This window comes from Cebidichthys violaceus, unplaced genomic scaffold, assembly GCF_023349555.1.
Source record: "Cebidichthys violaceus isolate CVI_PGR_0920_01 unplaced genomic scaffold, fCebVio1.0.p SCAF_13, whole genome shotgun sequence".
Taxonomy (NCBI): domain Eukaryota; kingdom Metazoa; phylum Chordata; class Actinopteri; order Perciformes; family Stichaeidae; genus Cebidichthys; species Cebidichthys violaceus.
In genome coordinates this window covers 9,977,916-9,995,403 of record NW_027176296.1, presented here as the reverse complement: position 1 = coordinate 9,995,403, position 17,488 = coordinate 9,977,916, and the positions used below count along the sequence as shown (strand labels likewise).

The 17,488-nt window shown below is 41.4% G+C and overlaps 1 protein-coding gene across 14 annotated transcripts in view; it reads right to left on the bottom strand.

Annotated features, from left to right (window-relative positions):
* The window catches only part of lrrc7 (leucine rich repeat containing 7), a 119,814-nt gene that overhangs the window by 4,616 nt on the left and 97,710 nt on the right, over positions 1-17,488 (bottom strand). For 7 of the 14 annotated variants that reach the window (XM_068707709.1, XM_068707708.1, XM_068707710.1 and 4 more), the window contains 13 exons: positions 16,261-16,510; positions 14,195-14,692; positions 12,035-12,259; positions 11,694-11,928; positions 10,819-11,169; positions 10,355-10,600; positions 9,166-9,378; positions 6,780-6,899; positions 6,348-6,558; positions 5,827-6,125; positions 4,891-4,983; positions 2,626-2,658; positions 449-523 (listed from right to left, as the gene is read on the bottom strand). In XM_068707709.1, coding sequence (XP_068563810.1) covers positions 449-523; positions 2,626-2,658; positions 4,891-4,983; positions 5,827-6,125; positions 6,348-6,558; positions 6,780-6,899; positions 9,166-9,378; positions 10,355-10,600; positions 10,819-11,169; positions 11,694-11,928; positions 12,035-12,259; positions 14,195-14,692; positions 16,261-16,510 — 2,849 coding nt within the window. Of the gene's footprint in view, positions 1-448; positions 524-2,625; positions 2,659-4,890; positions 4,984-5,826; positions 6,126-6,347; positions 6,559-6,779; positions 6,900-8,000; positions 8,169-9,165; positions 9,379-10,354; positions 10,601-10,818; positions 11,170-11,693; positions 11,929-12,034; positions 12,260-14,194; positions 14,693-16,260; positions 16,511-17,488 lie in introns of all 14 variants that reach the window. The other 7 variants (XM_068707713.1, XM_068707712.1, XM_068707707.1 and 4 more) reach the window with 4 other exon arrangements.

Genomic DNA, 17,488 nt, shown 5'->3' with positions numbered 1-17,488 from the left:
TAATAGTATGAGTCATAATAATAGTATAAACGACATTGTTTTAGGCTACTTAAATCCTCCTGTGATCTTTGGCTTTCGGGCTTTCTTTGGCTAATGATGGAAGAGAAAGAGGATTTGGGGGGTCATGCCTGATTTCAGGATCAACAGGTACACACAGAGGCAGAATATACAGGTGGGAAAAGTCTGCAACAATCTAAATCGTGAGATAATGTGAGATAAATTTTGTGATCACTGGCTCAATCACTGTAGCAAATCAGTGTTGGTGCGTCTCTGCTGAATTCAGCTTGTGTGAGAAAATGTCCAGCTAACTGTGAGCAGGTAAAGAGTACACATCTTCCTACTGAATGCTCTGCCTCTGTGTTTCTAAAACAAGGGAAGGCTTAGGGAGGGAGAGCGGGCAGGATGCGACTGTTTCTGGCCCAGCTGATGACGTGTGAGAGGATGTTACCTGCAGTATCTTGTCTCCGGGCTGCAGGGCGGAAGCGGCGGGCCCGTCATGCTGTACCCTAGTAACAAAGATACCCTATAAGTCAAAATGATACACCGTTAGGACGACACAGGGACACGATGGTTTAGAATCTTTGCCTTTCTCATTCTCATTTCAATATCCACCCCCCAAAAAGAAAAATCACATTACTGCCAAAGATATACAGGCAGTTCACCAATGCATTCTCTTTGTTCTAAATTTAGAGAGGCATGCAATTCATGATGAATTACAGTTGAAGTTTAGAGTACTGGGGTTTACTTACTTTCGGCATCGATCTTAAAATTTACAGATGCTGAGTGAAACATTCCTCCCAAAAAGACATAGATTACACATGTCAAAATGGTTTATCGGCTATTTATACAGATAAGGACTTTGCATAGATGTGAGGTTAGAGGAGAGAGAAATATATATATATATATATATATATATATATATATATATATATATATATATGGTAAATATACTGTATAAAGAATAGGGCAAGAAGAATAGGTGTGGGATGGGTACTGGGGGGAAGAAGTAGGTACCGGGAAGGGCAGAAGATAATTCATCCCCCATATTTTCCTTCAATAACCCAAGGCAGAGATTTTAAAAACACCAACATCTTTTCACAGAGAGCTGAAAGATGTTTTTGAACACAGAAAGTGTGGGACAATGCAGTTGTATCGACTCAACGCGGTTCAACAGGTTGTGCACGTGTTGAACAGTGACAAATAAAGTTAACAATACAATGCAGTAGTGACAGTGCAGAGGCACCTCCATACCACGGTCTATGGGTGAATGCAAGAACAAACACATATATTGCATGTTAGAGAGGTGTGTATGTTAGAAGCATTAGTTTAGTTACCAGTTAAGGTAGCACTGGCATGTATACAGTGAGCCTCATATATGTATACAATCAAATAATTTTGATTATGTGGCTATGACATGGTTTAGTTTGTATGCAAAGTGGTGCATATATGCAATGTTTGCTAACTTGCTGACATACTTCAAACATGGATTGTTATTTGGATCAGGTCAGTTAATTTTAGTACTTTACTACTCAGGTACTGAGAAAGCGGAATATGGAGCTCACTGTACATCACTAATATGTTTGTTAGCAGCTGAACATTGTGTGGTGTTAGTCACAATAATTAAACAGTTTAAACACACTAAAAAGCCATTGCACACAGAGCTGCAGTGACCTGCAAAAACCTTCCATCAAAATTTCAGAAATTTTCAGAAATTTTGAAAAACTCTATAAATATTTCAGGACAGTATTGGGAATGAGGTTTTTGCAGCTCAGTGATAACATATATACATTATCTTTAAAAGATGAGTTAATAAGTATGACATCGACAGTAGCTCAGTGTGCAAAGACAGCATATTTAGCCACATCAGGAACAGAAAATTGGATTTTCAAACGTTAACGACCGAGATCTGACAAAAAATCCATGTTCTGCTCTGTCTTCTGATCTTAAAACCGAGCCTGATAATACATCAAAGCCCAGGATCCCACTCCTGTCAATACGGGAACTAAGTCACCGTCTCCACTTGCTGAATCTTAATTTGCCAGAGGGGAAACTGAACCATGGCTTAGAGAGCCACAGCTTGTCTTTTAAGTCAAACTTAGAAGATCATTGTCATTTCTTCTTTTTCAGAAACCTGGTAATGATCTGTGGCAGGTTTTAAGAACTTGAAAACGTTAATAAATCAGTGAGAGATCTAAACTTTTAAACAACTTGTCAGATACAATGTGATAAGGGAACTGTTTTGAGAATTGTGTTTTGTAAATTATACATTTTTTGAAAAACAAAACACAAAGAATTTGTTCTTCCAAGTGAAAGAAAAGAAAACAAGGAGAGAAATCTTTTGTTTGAATTTGAATAATAGGTTTTCCAAATCATTTTGGATCAATCTTGATATGATAATTATTGTTAAATAATTATTTTTTTACAGTAAAAAAAACTATTTAAATGTTATATTTAAATGTTATATATATAACAAATATATATAAATATATATATATATATATATATATAACAAATATATATATATATATATATATATATATATAAGAATATTGTTATATACATTTACAAAGTATACAAAACTAAACTAGTCTGTCAAGTTTATAAATCAAGTTTGTAAATCTGCACCTTTTCTTGGTGAAATATTGATGATGTGTTCATCTATTATAAAAGATAGAGGACAGAGAAGTTACAGGCAAAACTATGACAAAGATGTTCGCCATTAAAAGGTTAACATACAGAAAAAAAGAAAACAAAAAGGAGAAACATCTTTTGTTGAATTTGAATGGAAATAACAGGATTTACAATTCATACCGACAAATTAAAGCCAATTTGAAGATGATACTGTTCAAATTGTATTTTTGTAATTTCTAAATATAAAGACCACTGATTTATCTGGACTACAAGTGTGTTCTTCTAGCCCAAATAAGATAATGGGTGCAAACAACAAGCTAACCACAAGGGGGCGCCACAGTCCTGTTTGCACAGCTGTGGCTGTAGTCGGCTCCAGGGATAAAAACCACAGATGTATAATTTATCAGTCATGCTGTTTTGATTCACAGTCCTTTAAACTATTTAAACTCTGGCTGAATTTAGCCTTAAGTCTGCCCTTAAATTACATTCAAAGAAAATGTAAACCGAATAATGTCAACTGTTAGACTAAAATAGTCACAAATATATATGCAGACAAACCAAAACAGTTTTCAGAAGTAGGTCAAAAAAGATGATAAAACCCAAATCAAAAGATTCTGCATTTGTTTGAGCTAAAGCTGCTGAAAAATCGGCCCTGGGTTGACAACCATTGAAAAGAACATGAAAGCAACGTTCCACTGCTTCTACAAGAATCCTCACGAGTGTGGATGGACGTAACAAGAGGGCCCGAGTAAGAATAAGGTGATTAAGTAGCTTTAACAGAGGGCAAATATCTTCCACAGTTCATATCACAGCACATTTAGGACATTTAAATGCACATTTCAGAGTAGAACATTTATGTTTGAACTACATACTCCCATTTGTTAACTGACATCACTGCAGATACCCGGGTGGTCAGCAGGTGACTGACATTCGCTGTCACGTTATGATGGTAAAGGTAAACATTTTACTCTAATGTGAAATATTGCAAAGTATTCTTCAATATCCATGAATCCGTATTGAAATGGATGGATAATTTATGTCTTAATCTAGACCTACAGTGTACCTTGCTCCTGTATAAATATACTGTGTATAGTATAATTACTTGACAAAATATGTCGGAGAATCACTTGAGAGCTCTGTCCATTATTAATAATGGACAGAGCGCAGCTGGTGAAGCTTTATGGATACAAGTAGACATGGGAATGATTAAATAACCGTACGTGTCAGCATCTGAGTCACTACTTGTCTACTCAAAACTTAAGTTAAATGATGAAGTGACAGTTTTCTATATCATCAACCCCCGCCCCCGACTTAAATTAATTCACCATTTGTCACATAGGCTGCACAGAAGCCGACTGTTTTAAAGCACTCTTATTGTAGGCTTTCTATTTATAGACTATCTGTCGCATCAGTTCCTCAACACCTGAATAGCAGTCAGTAAAATCTGCCATGCTTTCCATTCTGAGATCAAAGTGTTGAACATCACCCACGGTGTCCCAGAACTAAAGCAGCCTTCCTAAAATAGCTGTCAGAGCTCTGTGAGCAGCCTCGCTTCTTCAGACTGACTATAGCAGCATGTTTCTAGGCCAGACAGCCATGTGCAGCAGGCCTGGGGGATCTGCAACCCCAACAGGCTCTCAGCACAGGCACACACTGACAGAACCAGTCAAACCCTGAAGTCGAAATGATAAAAGAGTTTGGCATTTCTTATAATAAGACACCATGTGTACATGTGGGCTCAAATCTATTTCTAGATACCGAAATATTCAAGTTTGTTGCCACAACTTTCAAGATCCACAATTTTCTAAGACATCTAATAGTGATGAGCACACTGTTAACATGAACCAAACAAACTAGTAATATGTGCATGCATAGTGCGTGTATCAGGTATCAAAAGTGCTATTTGTACTATCATTCCTAATTACCAAACTCAGGTATCGTTTTACTGAAGTTTTCTATCCTGTTTGGTGATAGTAACAAGAATTTTGAGTTTTGTTGTAATATAGTTGATCAACAATTTAGATTTCTTTTCCTCTTCAAATTCATGAAGTTTCATTTAAACTTCATAAAATTGTTTTTTCAGAAGTCTGTAGTTTAGGATCACAGACTCAAAGAGACTCAAAGTTTAATCAAGTCAACTGCTGCCTCACAGACAGACGGACAGACCAAACACTGCGGTAAGGAGCAGCAGTTTCCATGGCAACTCTGAGGTAAAGCCGGGGAGGCTGTGATTGGCTGGCAGGCCGGGTCGGGTCGTACCATGTCGGATGGTTTGAAGGGGTTCCCCTGGCCGCTGATGCCACCAGAGATACTGAAACCAAGACCTGGGTTCTTCTCTATTCTCACACACAACTACAAAGAGATAGGAGGGGGAGAAAAAGAAAGACAGAAAAGAAAGAAAGACAAGTGACAGTGAAATACAAAGATCATACCAACTTCTACACAAGCATAGAGTGTGTCGACAAGATGTACAACGATGGAAGGGTGCTTTTGTGCAGTGTGTGACACGCTTTGGCAGCTATATTGGAGGTCCTCAGTTTCTCTGGCAGCCACAATTGAGCCACAAATATCCTTGTCAGAGTTTTTCTATTTGGCATATGAAAGTCATCTCATACTAGAAAGTGAAAAACAAAACCCTGCAGGAAGATCAGCAGATCTGGGTGGTGTGAATGACTTTATGTTCCTACCTAAACTGGTACAGTGATCTCCATCTGTGAAGTATCGGATTTAGAACTACGCCTCCGTGGCTTTTTCTAGACCCGCTTATTCTCACAAACTGTTGCAGTCAGGCAGCAAAAATTACACTAACATGTCCCAGTTGTGGACCCTTAAAAACCCACTTGATGTCCAGATCTGGCCAGTTAGTCAACATTAACCACAACCGTCCCTGCAAACTTGGCTTGCTGGTTTGTTTTGCTAGGTGGCTAGCCATTTAGCTAGCCATCTAGCATTATTTCTCACCAATGGTATTTTTTTGTGTGCATTAGGCTCAAATAATTTTACTGTTTATATCTGTACTGTTTTATTAATATTTGCAGTATACTGTAACTACACCCACACAATTGATATATTGTATGTCCTTGTCATTCTGTATTTAGAATCATTTCAGCACAGCCCATTTTCAAACAGACCTCCAAGATAGTGTGGGACGTGGTTACTGAGGACAGACAGACAGATGGACAGACAGACAGATACCTGTTCCTGGAAACCATCTGTGCTCTTCTGGCCTTTAGTCTGCAGCAGGCAGCGAGCGCTCTGAGGCCGTGGGTTGGTGTGAGTCATGACAACCTGATTACTATGGACCATGCCCTGGTTGCTATGGACCATGCCCTGGTTGCTATGGACCATGCCCTGGTTGCCGTGGTACTGAGGGTTGGTGGCGGGCTGATGGGATGTGTGGGAGGAATGGGGGTTGTACTGGGGCTGGTTCCCAGACGGGGACAGAGCCATGGGCAGGCCGGAGCCGGGGTAACCCTGTCCAGGAGCGGAATGGCCTGGACGGGGAGAAAAAGAAACGGGTAACACTCAAATAATACTATCCATGATTAATGTGCAGGCTGTTGATTTGAGACACATGGCAGACAAACTTCATTGGATGACTGCTTGGAACCCAAACAATCCAATTGTATACAATATAACTCAAAGTGGAATCTTACTCCTTGTTCAACCCAAAAGTACATCTTTTCGGGCTACTAATTGAATTTATTACCATTTACCTTGAGACATGTTGCCTTGGTACTGCCCAGGCCCCCCAGAGGGAACCACTGACAAGGGCATGCCTGGTTGGTATTGGCCCCCTTTGTTCATCATCCCGTCGTAGCCCTGCTGGACGACTACACGGTGAGGTGTAGTGGAGGAGGAGGAGGAAGAGGATGTGACGATCATGGTGTTGTGTGACTGGTGCGAAGGGTTGTGCGAGTGGCCACTCTGTGGACAGTGGAGGGACAAGTTCGAGACAGTGAAAATTCTTCAGCACACGCTCACATCCACACCAGAGGAATGGTTATTGGTGAGATGCTTATTATTTTGCATTTAAAAGACATTATCCGAAGTTCCTTTCTTCCTTGAAAGCCACAAGAACCCTACCATGTATAGGCTGGATAAAACACAGAAAACTAAGACTGAAAGGTTCACTGATCAGCTCTTACCTTTTTCATGAGGTTGTCAGGTGGGACGTCCCTCCTGCCAAGTGAGTAGGGAGCCCACTGGTTGCTCCCTGACAGCCCCTCCTGATCATTATCCAGCATGGCTGCCTGCTGAGAGGGGGTCTGAGAGAGACACAATGACCATTACTGAAAATGAACATTTAACTTAAGTAATCAACTCATGTATCAACCGTTGCCTGCTTGAGTTTCAGCCATGTTTATATGGATGTGTATGTGAGATTCTGTTGTTTTTAAGTCTGAATATCGTAGAGCTGTAACAGCTTAAAAGTAAAATATTGTGTAATGTCAACATAGTGTGATGACTGGTGCAGCTGATACATACTGTATCAGAATAGAACGTTGTTTTTGTATTGAAACCTTCCTACACAGAGAGCTTCTCATTTAAAGCTCCTGAGAACTTGGCTTTATTTCTCTGCAACAAAATATATATTAATGATTAAATAAGACTATAATTTAAAGGTAAAAAACGTCCTTAGGTATTATTTATTAATATGTTACACTAAAAAAACTCACAATGTTTCATCAGGACTGTGTGAGCGTGGTTTGATCAGATGTGATTGACCCACCAACTGTCATCAGATGCTGATTGAAATGTTGCTGAATCCTGATTGGCTCACACAATTTTGGGCCCCCGCCCACTTTAAACCAATAAGAACAGCAAAGACAAAAAAAATATTGAAATCTCTTATGTGAAATAACTAAAACTGTTCGGCACTAATCATGTGTCCAGATAGCAGCCTATTACCGGCAGTAAGAACGATGTTTGAGAAAACAAGTTCTCAGGGCCTTTAAAGGTGTTCCCAGTTCAAAACGGTAAGTATTTTTTGTAGCAGGTGGCATAGTAGAAATGGTTGAATGTGGTGTTGACATGCAATGCCCAACAGCTCCACGTGTCAGACAACAAATACATCGACAGAACACAGTAGAGTGTTTTAGGATTGCACAGACCAATGTTGGTTGGGCTGCTTCAATCCTTGAAAACCTTGAAAACCTTGAAATATGGTAAAGTGTCTTATAGCTGAGTCCAAACTCATGAAATATGATTCTTGGGATTTGAACAGCAATAATGCCACACATTTAAATAATAGTTCATGGTTGCTGTAGCTGGGTGAAGAGGCAGTAGCAGCTAGTAATTAGAGAAAATAGCTAGTGTGCAGTGATAACAGCAGTACCAGGGGTTAACAGTACCAGAGGGATACTCACAGCTTTAGCAGACGGAGGAGGAGGTAGAGGCAGCCAGCGGCCAGCAGGGGGCTCATGCTTAGTGTTATTGTAAAGATTAAAGTTCAAAGTGCTGCTGCGCCCCTGGCCGTGACCCCCGCCCTGACAGAGCATGCCCAGCGTGAGCGTGTTGTGCTTTAGGACACCACTCTGATTGGAGGAGACAACATCACATGACATGGGTAAATGCAGGGGGAGGGGGGCGGAGCCCACACAGCGGGGTGTAGTGTGGCGATAACACACTGTGAGCTCCACACACAAATAAACAACCAACAATAACAATGATAAAACAACAACAACAACAACAGTGCAGAGTTGCTGAAAGCACAGAGAAATGTTAGCTTGTGATCGGTCAATACAGACAGAGAACATTGTGTCATACAGGCAACAACTGGTGGATCAATACACTGGAGCATTAGTGTGTAAGTTTTCAAATTAGCTATGTAGTTACATGTGTGGATATTTAAACAAACAATTAGCCCCATTCCTAATTGAAAACTGTTAATGATAATGTTTTTCAATGCTTCATTTCAGCACCATCACACAGCTCTGTCCAAATGTCAATGCCAACTTTTTTCATTATCTTGCTGATAGTTTGATGAGAAGACTGATAGCACTATCATGTTTATACAGTAAATATGAAGCTGGAGCCCAGAGACAGAAAGACTAGAAAACAGGCAGCCTGGCTCCATCCAAAGGTAAATTAATATTCCTATGAGCACGTCTAAAGTTTTTAAAACATTAAGGTGCCTAAGATGTTTTCAAAAAACATTTTAAAATCAATTGACTAGAATTCTCTTGGTGACTCTTAACTTGTTTCAAAAACTATTTTAAGAAGTGTCACAGGGTTCTTGTCACAAAGCAGATTTAGTTTTTTTGTATTTTAGGACATAAATATTAGTGAGTGTGCAGTAGGTCAGGCTGACAGAGCGACAGTGTGAATGGGACACACATGCAGCCGGACACATATTTGGTCAACCTTACAACACAGACTTACACAGATACAGACAGGGAGGGCTTCCGAATGCTGTGTGTGTGTGTGTGTGTGTGTGTGTGTGTGTGTGTGTGTGTGTGTGTGTGTGTGTGTGTGTGTGTGTGTGTGTGTGTGCATCTCCCTCTTCAGTGTCTCTGCGTTGCATTGACGTACCCTGTCCAATCGTTTGGCCTCTATGTGCCTAAGTAGCTGTTGCCTCCAATCGGCAGGCATCCTGGAGGTGATGTCTTCAGGCTTCTGTGGTACGCCAGGTCTTACTTTGATGGTGTCATCAGATGGTTTCTCAGGGCAGGTTGCCAGAGTGTAGTCGGGGGGCATTTTCTCCAGCAGGGCAGCCATGGTGGGACGAGCTGACACTGGACGCGCCTGAGTACAAAAGATTAAAATTCTATTAAGACGATAAGAAAAAGTTGGACTTGATAGCGATACAATTATTTAATTTAATCTATATTTTTATATCAACAATCAAAAAAATGACTTTGTGTATGTGGCAGGGATCGCTCATTGTGACCAACCTACTGAGACCCTTCAGCTCTATGGAGCGTTTAAGCATCTTTCAGCTGATTGCTTTGGTTTCAGGGCATGCAACTCTTTTTATCAACATTTTATGGCAATACACGGGATAGTTGTTCAGATAGCTCAGTGTGGACCAACATGGTGGGCTGAACGGTGGGCCGAGCACCCAGTGTTGAGTGTCTAGAGTCAAGCTGCTAGCATGGCTAACAGCAAGTAATCTTACGCTCAGTTGAGTGACACGCTAGCTAGTTTAATATTGCGTGGTTGCCGTGAGGGTTGAATGGAACGTGCGAATGCCAGGCAGATGAGCACAAAGACTGAAGTAATGCAAACACTGTTTACACAACAGGTGATGTACAATTCGACCTTCACCTTCAGCCAGGTGCTTTGGTGAAATACAGCACAAATAAGACTGCAGTCATAACTGTTCAATATGAGTTTCCTGTGCCCTGTTCCTTTTATGGTGAAAGGTGCCAGATGAGGTGCTTTGTCCATCTGATCAGCATGCAGCTGGTCACCTCTCTGTGACTATTTTTGGAAAGTCTGAAGGGATTATCTATGGTATTAGGGGAATGCCGTGGGATCTAGGGGATATGGCTGGGGCAAAGGACACCTGCACTACTCTGCTTAGTCTGCTGCCGCAATGACCCGGACCAGGTAATTGGTGGAAAGTGGATGGATAAAAATGTTTCATACATACATACTCTGGTGTATAAAAACCGCATCAACAGGAAAGAGGCAGATATGAGAGAGCAGCTAAATCAGCTGGGGCAGTGTGGGCAGGGTTATCAAGTCCCCTGTGACCAGACAGTGACAGACAGTCTACCTGAGATGCTCCATAAGTCTCAGTACTGTAGCTCCTGGCAGACAGGGGGCGGCGCTGAGTCAGGCTCTTGGTCGGATAACCAATCATGGGTTTCTTCTGTTCCTGGTAGGTGGGATAGTCGTCATCGTAGCGACCGTTTCTCTTGTTGTGCATCATCTGGCTCTGGCTGTCGGCCATGTTGGTGAGAGCAGAGTGCTCCATGGGGGTGGAGTAGGCCAGAGCCCGACCATAAAGAGGGGGGTCTGCCTGAAGAGCGGAGAGTTTACAACTATCAGAGTCCTCTACATTAAACCAAAAAGGATGATGTGGTGGATAGATATTTAACAGACAGCTTTATTAAGGAATGTTTGCATGATATTATTCATTTGATTTAATTATTTTTGACAATTTTGAGACTAAAACAGACCCACACACACACACACATACACAAAGAAGCATTATTTTTCAAACAAAAGATGTCTTACCTGCTGTCTGTACTGAGCTTCCTGCAGCGCCTCCTGCTGGGCTTCATGGACTCTGCGGAACAAAGCAAGCTCTGTAGAGCTCACCAATGAATCTGCTCTTCTCAAAAACCCTGGCCTAGAGCGCTGTGCTGGGATCGGCTGCTGATGTTGGCTGGGCGGACCATCCTGGTTGATTGGCGATTGGGGGAAAGAAAACATCTCCAGCGGTGGATATGCACGATACCGAGGGCTCACCAACTCCTTGGGTAATGTCTTCCCTGGTTGATTGATGTAGTCCAAGGCTTTCGATGAGTGGTTGACATAATCTGGTGTGTTGGGGAAGGGGGGAGGGACCCGTCGGTCCATGGTCACCTGATTTGTTAGAACGGTTACCAGTAAGTCAATGACAAGTTTCCAGGCATTTTTGTCATATTTCTCTTAAAGATAGTTAAGATTAAAAATAATCTATGGAGTGACTTTAGGCATCCTGAAATCTAAATATCTTTTCATATGGTTGCAGTATAGTTTAACATGAACTACATGAAAGCTAATCAAAAAACTAAATTGAAAAGAATGAGCACCAAAACAGCAGACAGACACCGTTAGAGATGACTTTAGTGGCTAAAGAGACGGATAATTCCCTTGCTGTTGGAGACCAAAACCAGAACTAAAAGAGAGTGAATATTGGACTGATATTCGCTTGGTTCCTAGAAACCAGACGCAAAATAAAACAATATTGCTCCGTAACTGCTGGATGTGTAATAAGTAAATGTTCACTCACAAGCTCATCATATCACCAAAGGTGATGATACGTCAAAATTGTATTTCCACAGGCCTCAAGTGGAACCAAGTTGTAAAAAGTAACTGCAGGTTAAAGAAAGAGACACGCTACTAACCTGGGGGTTGTAGTTGTGGTCAAAGTGGTAGGCCTTGTGCGGGATGGCAGGTTTTTGGTTCTGTCCCGACTGGTTCTGGTTGCTGGCTCCGTGTCCTGGGAAGATCAGCTCATCGTCTAACATGGGGGCAGACTGTGACCGTGACATGTTGGTCTGCTCCATAGAACCGGGCAAGTCTTGACGGTCCAAACTAGTCTGTTGCTCAATGGATGAACTGTAGCTATCCACGGGTATACTGTAGAAAGAACAAGATAAATCAGCTACAACTTTGCAGTCACTTGACCCACTGACATGATAACATGTTGACATTGCTATTGTTAAGAAGAATAACAACAAGCTACCTGTAGACCTTGTAGGAGCCAATGTCGATCTCATCGATGCTCTGTGACTTCTTAAACTTGGATCTTGTTTCCCTCATCATGGGGGACAGGCGGTCCGAGCTTTTACTCATCACCACGGTCACCTTGTTGCCCCCGCTGACACTAAGCTGATCCTTCCTGTTCTGCTCCCCCTGATTGTCGTGGTATGTCCAGCTGCCGGGCAAAGGCCCTGCGCCTTGTTCCAGCCTTAGAGCAAAAAACAAGTGAAGTGTTATACTTATGAGAGCCAGAAAAATGACCTGGACTAGGGCAGAGTTACAACAGTAAAAAAGAAAAGATAAAGACAAGTGAAACAGTGTCATGATGTCTGGAACAAGGTTAGTGTTAGTGTTAACAACAGTGCATTTAGCACAAATATTATGCTAGCATTTCTACAGGTTAACTACAGCCAACATCAGTTGGTTTATAATACAGCAGTCACTCCCCCTACAGTGTGACATTTGACAGTAGGGCTGCAGCTAACAGCTATTGTCATTACAGATTAATCTGTTAATTACTTTTTAGATTCATATATGTATCATTCTAGACCAGCGGTCAGCAACTTTCACTATCCAAAGAGCCATTTTGCCCTATTTTCCACCAAATCAATTTCGTCTGGAGCCGCAAAAGCTATTTGATATTACAGCTTATAATGTTTTAAATATAGTTATATTATATATACAAAAATTATAGTTAGTTGTATTTATGAAAATAGACAAAAAAGACAATTATTGACATTTTATTGCTATTTTACCTGTTATAACAATATCAAACTCTTATGAAGAGAGTTTTTTCTCTCATCTCCAGCGTGATACTTTTCAGCAAATGCGGTGCTTGTTCTGGAAGTGTCTTTCTACATTAAATTTTTTGCACATATCAAGCATACAGGTAAGCCGGCATTGTTTGCAGTGAAAGCAAATGAATACGTCCATGCAGAATTAAACTCTCTATTTTCCTCGATGACTTTTCTTTTTTTGGATTTATCCATTGATAGTTTACCGAGGGTGGGGGTCCGCAAATCATAATTAGTCACCTGCAGGTACAATAGACGTAGACACCCGCGTTCGCTACTTGGTTCTTAGCAGTCACGACGTGTCCTTCCCTGATTCGTCACACCCCTATTACGTGACCCTTACCCGGAAATTCACAAACCACAGCCTTGGTTATCTATCCACTACCGGATTAATTTAACATGGACAACTGATTACAGGCGTTGCTGACCTTGTTGTCTTTACTAGCAGCTGTTGTCCAGTTAAAGTCTGCATTTCTGAGGAGGAAACAGCTGTTATTGTAGCGATTAGCGAGCGGCGTGTCCAGCGGCGTTATCAGACCTACTGAGCGGACATCTGAAGTCAGGTTAGCGGCTTTGAGCAACCAATCTACTTCCTGTTTACACCGGCCCCACCCGCGTCCCCAGTGTACGTGAATAGTCACGTGATATTCGTTTTCAGGCGTTGTAGTCTGGACGGAGATCGTTTTTGTTTGTTAAAACTTTTTTTTTATTAGTGTGGATGTAGACTCAGGGAGCCGCAACATTGGGGCTGAAGAGCCGCATGCCGCTCCGGAGCGGCGGGTTGCCGACCCGTGTTCTAGACCATAAAACAAAAACAACAAGTATATACAAATATATAAAACTAAGGAAATCATAAAATTGACAAATGTTGTGCTGTCTTGCGTTACCAGAAAAGCGAAGATATCTGCCTCCCGAATGTCTGGAGATTTCTAAATGCAAAGTTGTTGTTAGAACAGCTGCAAGAATGGCTGCTGACAGACCTTATGTGTCCTAGATTTGGATCGGCCAATGTTTGGCAATTTTGTTTGACAACAAGCATAAATGTTTGATTTATTATCTGTTGATCAACTTTTTCATTAATCAACTGATAATTTGTCAAACCTGGAAACACACAGGATCAAATTATTACAGAGCACTGCATCTACTTACGTTATCTACTATTAGCAAAGGAGTACGTTGGATAGGCAGATCAAAATACTGCACTTTTAACCAGAGAAAAGGGTTCAACTGCTGGTGTGACGGTTGGCTGAAATGAAAACCTGCAAATCCTGGAGGTCATGAAGCCTTTCATAGAAACACATACACATTTGAGGGCTAACTGTGGGACTGTCGGAGCTCCTTTGAGTTACCTTGGGTCCTTGCGGTCAGGGTTGGGGCTAGAGGTAGGCGTCAGGTCCAGTTTGGAGGGAAAAGCGGTTCGGTCCTCCAGTGGGCTTGGGGTCCTGGTCCAGTTCTGCCAGGGATTCTGGGAAGGATGGCCTGACTGTGGGTCATTGTCCGGAGTGGAGCGTTGGTTGCCGTGGAAGGGGAGTGTCTGAGTGTCAAGCTCCAGAGGTACTCCTACAATTCGCTCCTGCCTGAGGAGGGGGCGGCGCCCATGTGTTGACTGGCTGCGGGGTTTGGAGCCCAGCGGCGGGTTTCCCTGACTCCCAGTAGAGGTCGGAGGATCCAGAGGAGACTCCTCGGGATCAAAACCTGTGTTGTCATAGTGAGGAGCCTCAGACCAATCAAAAGGCTCGCTCAGTGGGCGTCGATCACCACGCTGCTGCAGGGTTCCTGATGGAGGGGTTTCTCTCTGAGATAGCAGGGGCTTGGAGTCAATGGGTTTGGGGAAAGACTGAGCCAGTCTGTAAACATACAAAATATAAAACACTAATTATGCTGTGGAAAATTATAAAATGGACTGAATTATACTGAAGTGTACTGTATATTTAATCAGAGCCAATGGGCATTGGAACAACATAACTTTATCTCGCTCTCTCTGGAAGATCAATTTGGCCAACAACCATGTTTGTGTAATTAATGTTTCCAAGGGCAACCTTGAACAGAAAACATTAATGCCTTCAACCTCCCTCACTGCCACTCGCAGTTTGCAAATACCACACTTTTCACAAGTACACAAACAAAGAGACAAGCACACAGATTGTAATCTGTACATCACCCCAGGGCGTGTAAAATGACAACTTAAATGTCAAAAAATACCAAAGCGAGCTTTCAACCTGCGGGGGCTCCTTAGAACGATGAGAGGCATGGGAAGAGTGAGGACGAGGAAATTATTGTTAACTTTATTATACACATACTATTCCAGTGGAAAAGGTTACTGTTACTGTTCTATTCAAAAATGCACAAAATATATGTCCAGACCCTGTGGTGTCAGAGAGGAAACCAAATAAACAAACTATTACTAAAAAAGTATGGGACAAATCAAACCTGTGCGACGATAAATCTGAATCTTTAGATCCCTGGAGGAACTAATGTAAACGTATATCTACGTCTATCTACGTCTGCACCAACACGGACTATTAGAGCCAAAGATGGGTTTAAGGTATAGGCCATAAGGTGAAGAAAAAGTGTCTAGAAAGGGATTTTCGTTCCACAACCTGGGAATTACTTTTTGCATAGACACTACCCTTATGGATTTTGTGTTAAAAGTTTTTTGTCACAACCCATAAATGTAAATAAATGTGACTAGAAAAAAACAAAAATCTTATGTTGCTAATTTTGCTTGTAACTTAATTTATATTCATCTTAGCAACACAAAATGTCTCCCAAACTGACATCTATACATGTACCTAAACATCTAAGACAAGTATTGGTTTATTAGTATATAAATTATCAGAAAATATGCTTCAACTTTAAACTTACATATTATAAATTTAGTGAAACATTGATGTTTAATGCATCAAAAATATCAGTAGACACTGAGTAATCAGCGGAAGTAGAAAAACAAGCACACTCTGTCCCGAGATGACTAACATTAATCAAAATGCTATCCCACCCCCCTTCATTTTGAATAATGCCAAACATGGACAATTCCACAATAGATGCATTGCAGCTCAAAATCAGCCCAAAATGAGGTATGCAATTATATGTTGAGGTCACAGCATCACAACAACTTCAGCAAAAAGCCTCGTTATTTGATGATTTTAATGCGTCTGTGTAAATAAATTCTCCAGATAGTACTGAAGCCGGAACTGGACAGCTCCATAGGAGTCTCTCTGACCTTGACTGAGCGAGCAGAGAGATGAGAAAGTCACAGAAAGATGGAGGAAGGAGAGGATGGATTGGGCGATTGGACAGATGGATGATAGATGAAAGAGATTCCCGGAGATTGGAGGGGGGTTGGAATGGAAAGAGGAGAATATATGATGGATAGTCAGAGGGATGTGAAGAAATTTAAGATGAAGCAAGTTACCTGTTGGTCCAGTGTGTTTGAGGGGCCTGGTCCTTGTTTAGGGCAGGAAGGGCGGGAGCATGTGGATGTGGGTGTGGGTGTGCATGAGAGTGTGTGTGTGGGTGTTGGTGTTGGTGTTGGTGTGGGTGAGCGTTGCCGGGCGGGTTGGAGGAGCCGGAGGAGCCCTGTGAGGGAGAGTAGTCGGAGTAAGTGGCTGAGGAGCCGCTGTGGTTCAGACAGTGGAGCTTATCCACCTCTTCATCTGTAGACTCTGGACAGAGACAGAAAGAGACAGACAGCTCTGTTCAGTGAAAATGTCATATTCTCTTCTTCTGCTAAAGTGCCTATGTGTCATCATGGCTGAAAAAAACCTGTAGTCTGTATCTTATCCCCCTGGATTTGGATCTTTACCGTGATACCAAGTGACATTGTTTTCATTGATAGGGATCTAAGGATATGTTCCACACATGAACAACACTTTTTTGGCCATATGTAAACCCACGGTGAGAGTAGATTCTGTGATTAGCTGATTGATTTCTCTACGTATAAAGTGGACATCTCAAAAGAATGAACAGACATGGCTCATCAAAAATAATCCTTAGTTGCAGCTCCAGATGTATTTTGTGTTTGCGTCTAATGTGCAGGTTGAATGTTAAGGGGACAAAAGGGAAAAGTTCGTAAGTGAAGCTATTGCAGAACTAAAAAATCATCCTCACAGGAAAACCAACAAATTTCACAAATGTAATCTTATGTTAAAGATATAGACCCTTATTAAGACTAAATAATCCTCCCAAATCCCAGCTCACCGTTTGGCTATTGAAACTAAACTGTGAAATGTTGCCAAAGCTTAAAAAGCTAATGAGAGCTACTACAACCTTAGAAAGTGTTTCCAGAATTATGTTTAAGCTGAAATGCATTGAAGCCTGTATACTGCATCATACAGTACATGATGAAAAGTAGAAACATCACATTTATTGCATAATATTGTCATGTCTGTATTATATGTTTGGACATTATTGAGTCCACTGCACTGAAGCCTGGTAATAAAACATGGGTTTAACAGTTTTTAAAAGACCTTTAATTAACCACACTAGTCCCATTTAAATCAAGACGCTCTTTTAAAAGGGAGACCTGGAAAGAAAGCATCATCAAAACAAACATAACAGTTGTAGAAAGATGTACAGGAGGGGCCAGTGAGCTCATGAGTCAAACCTATTAAGATCTTGACAACACCAACCAAAGAAAGCTT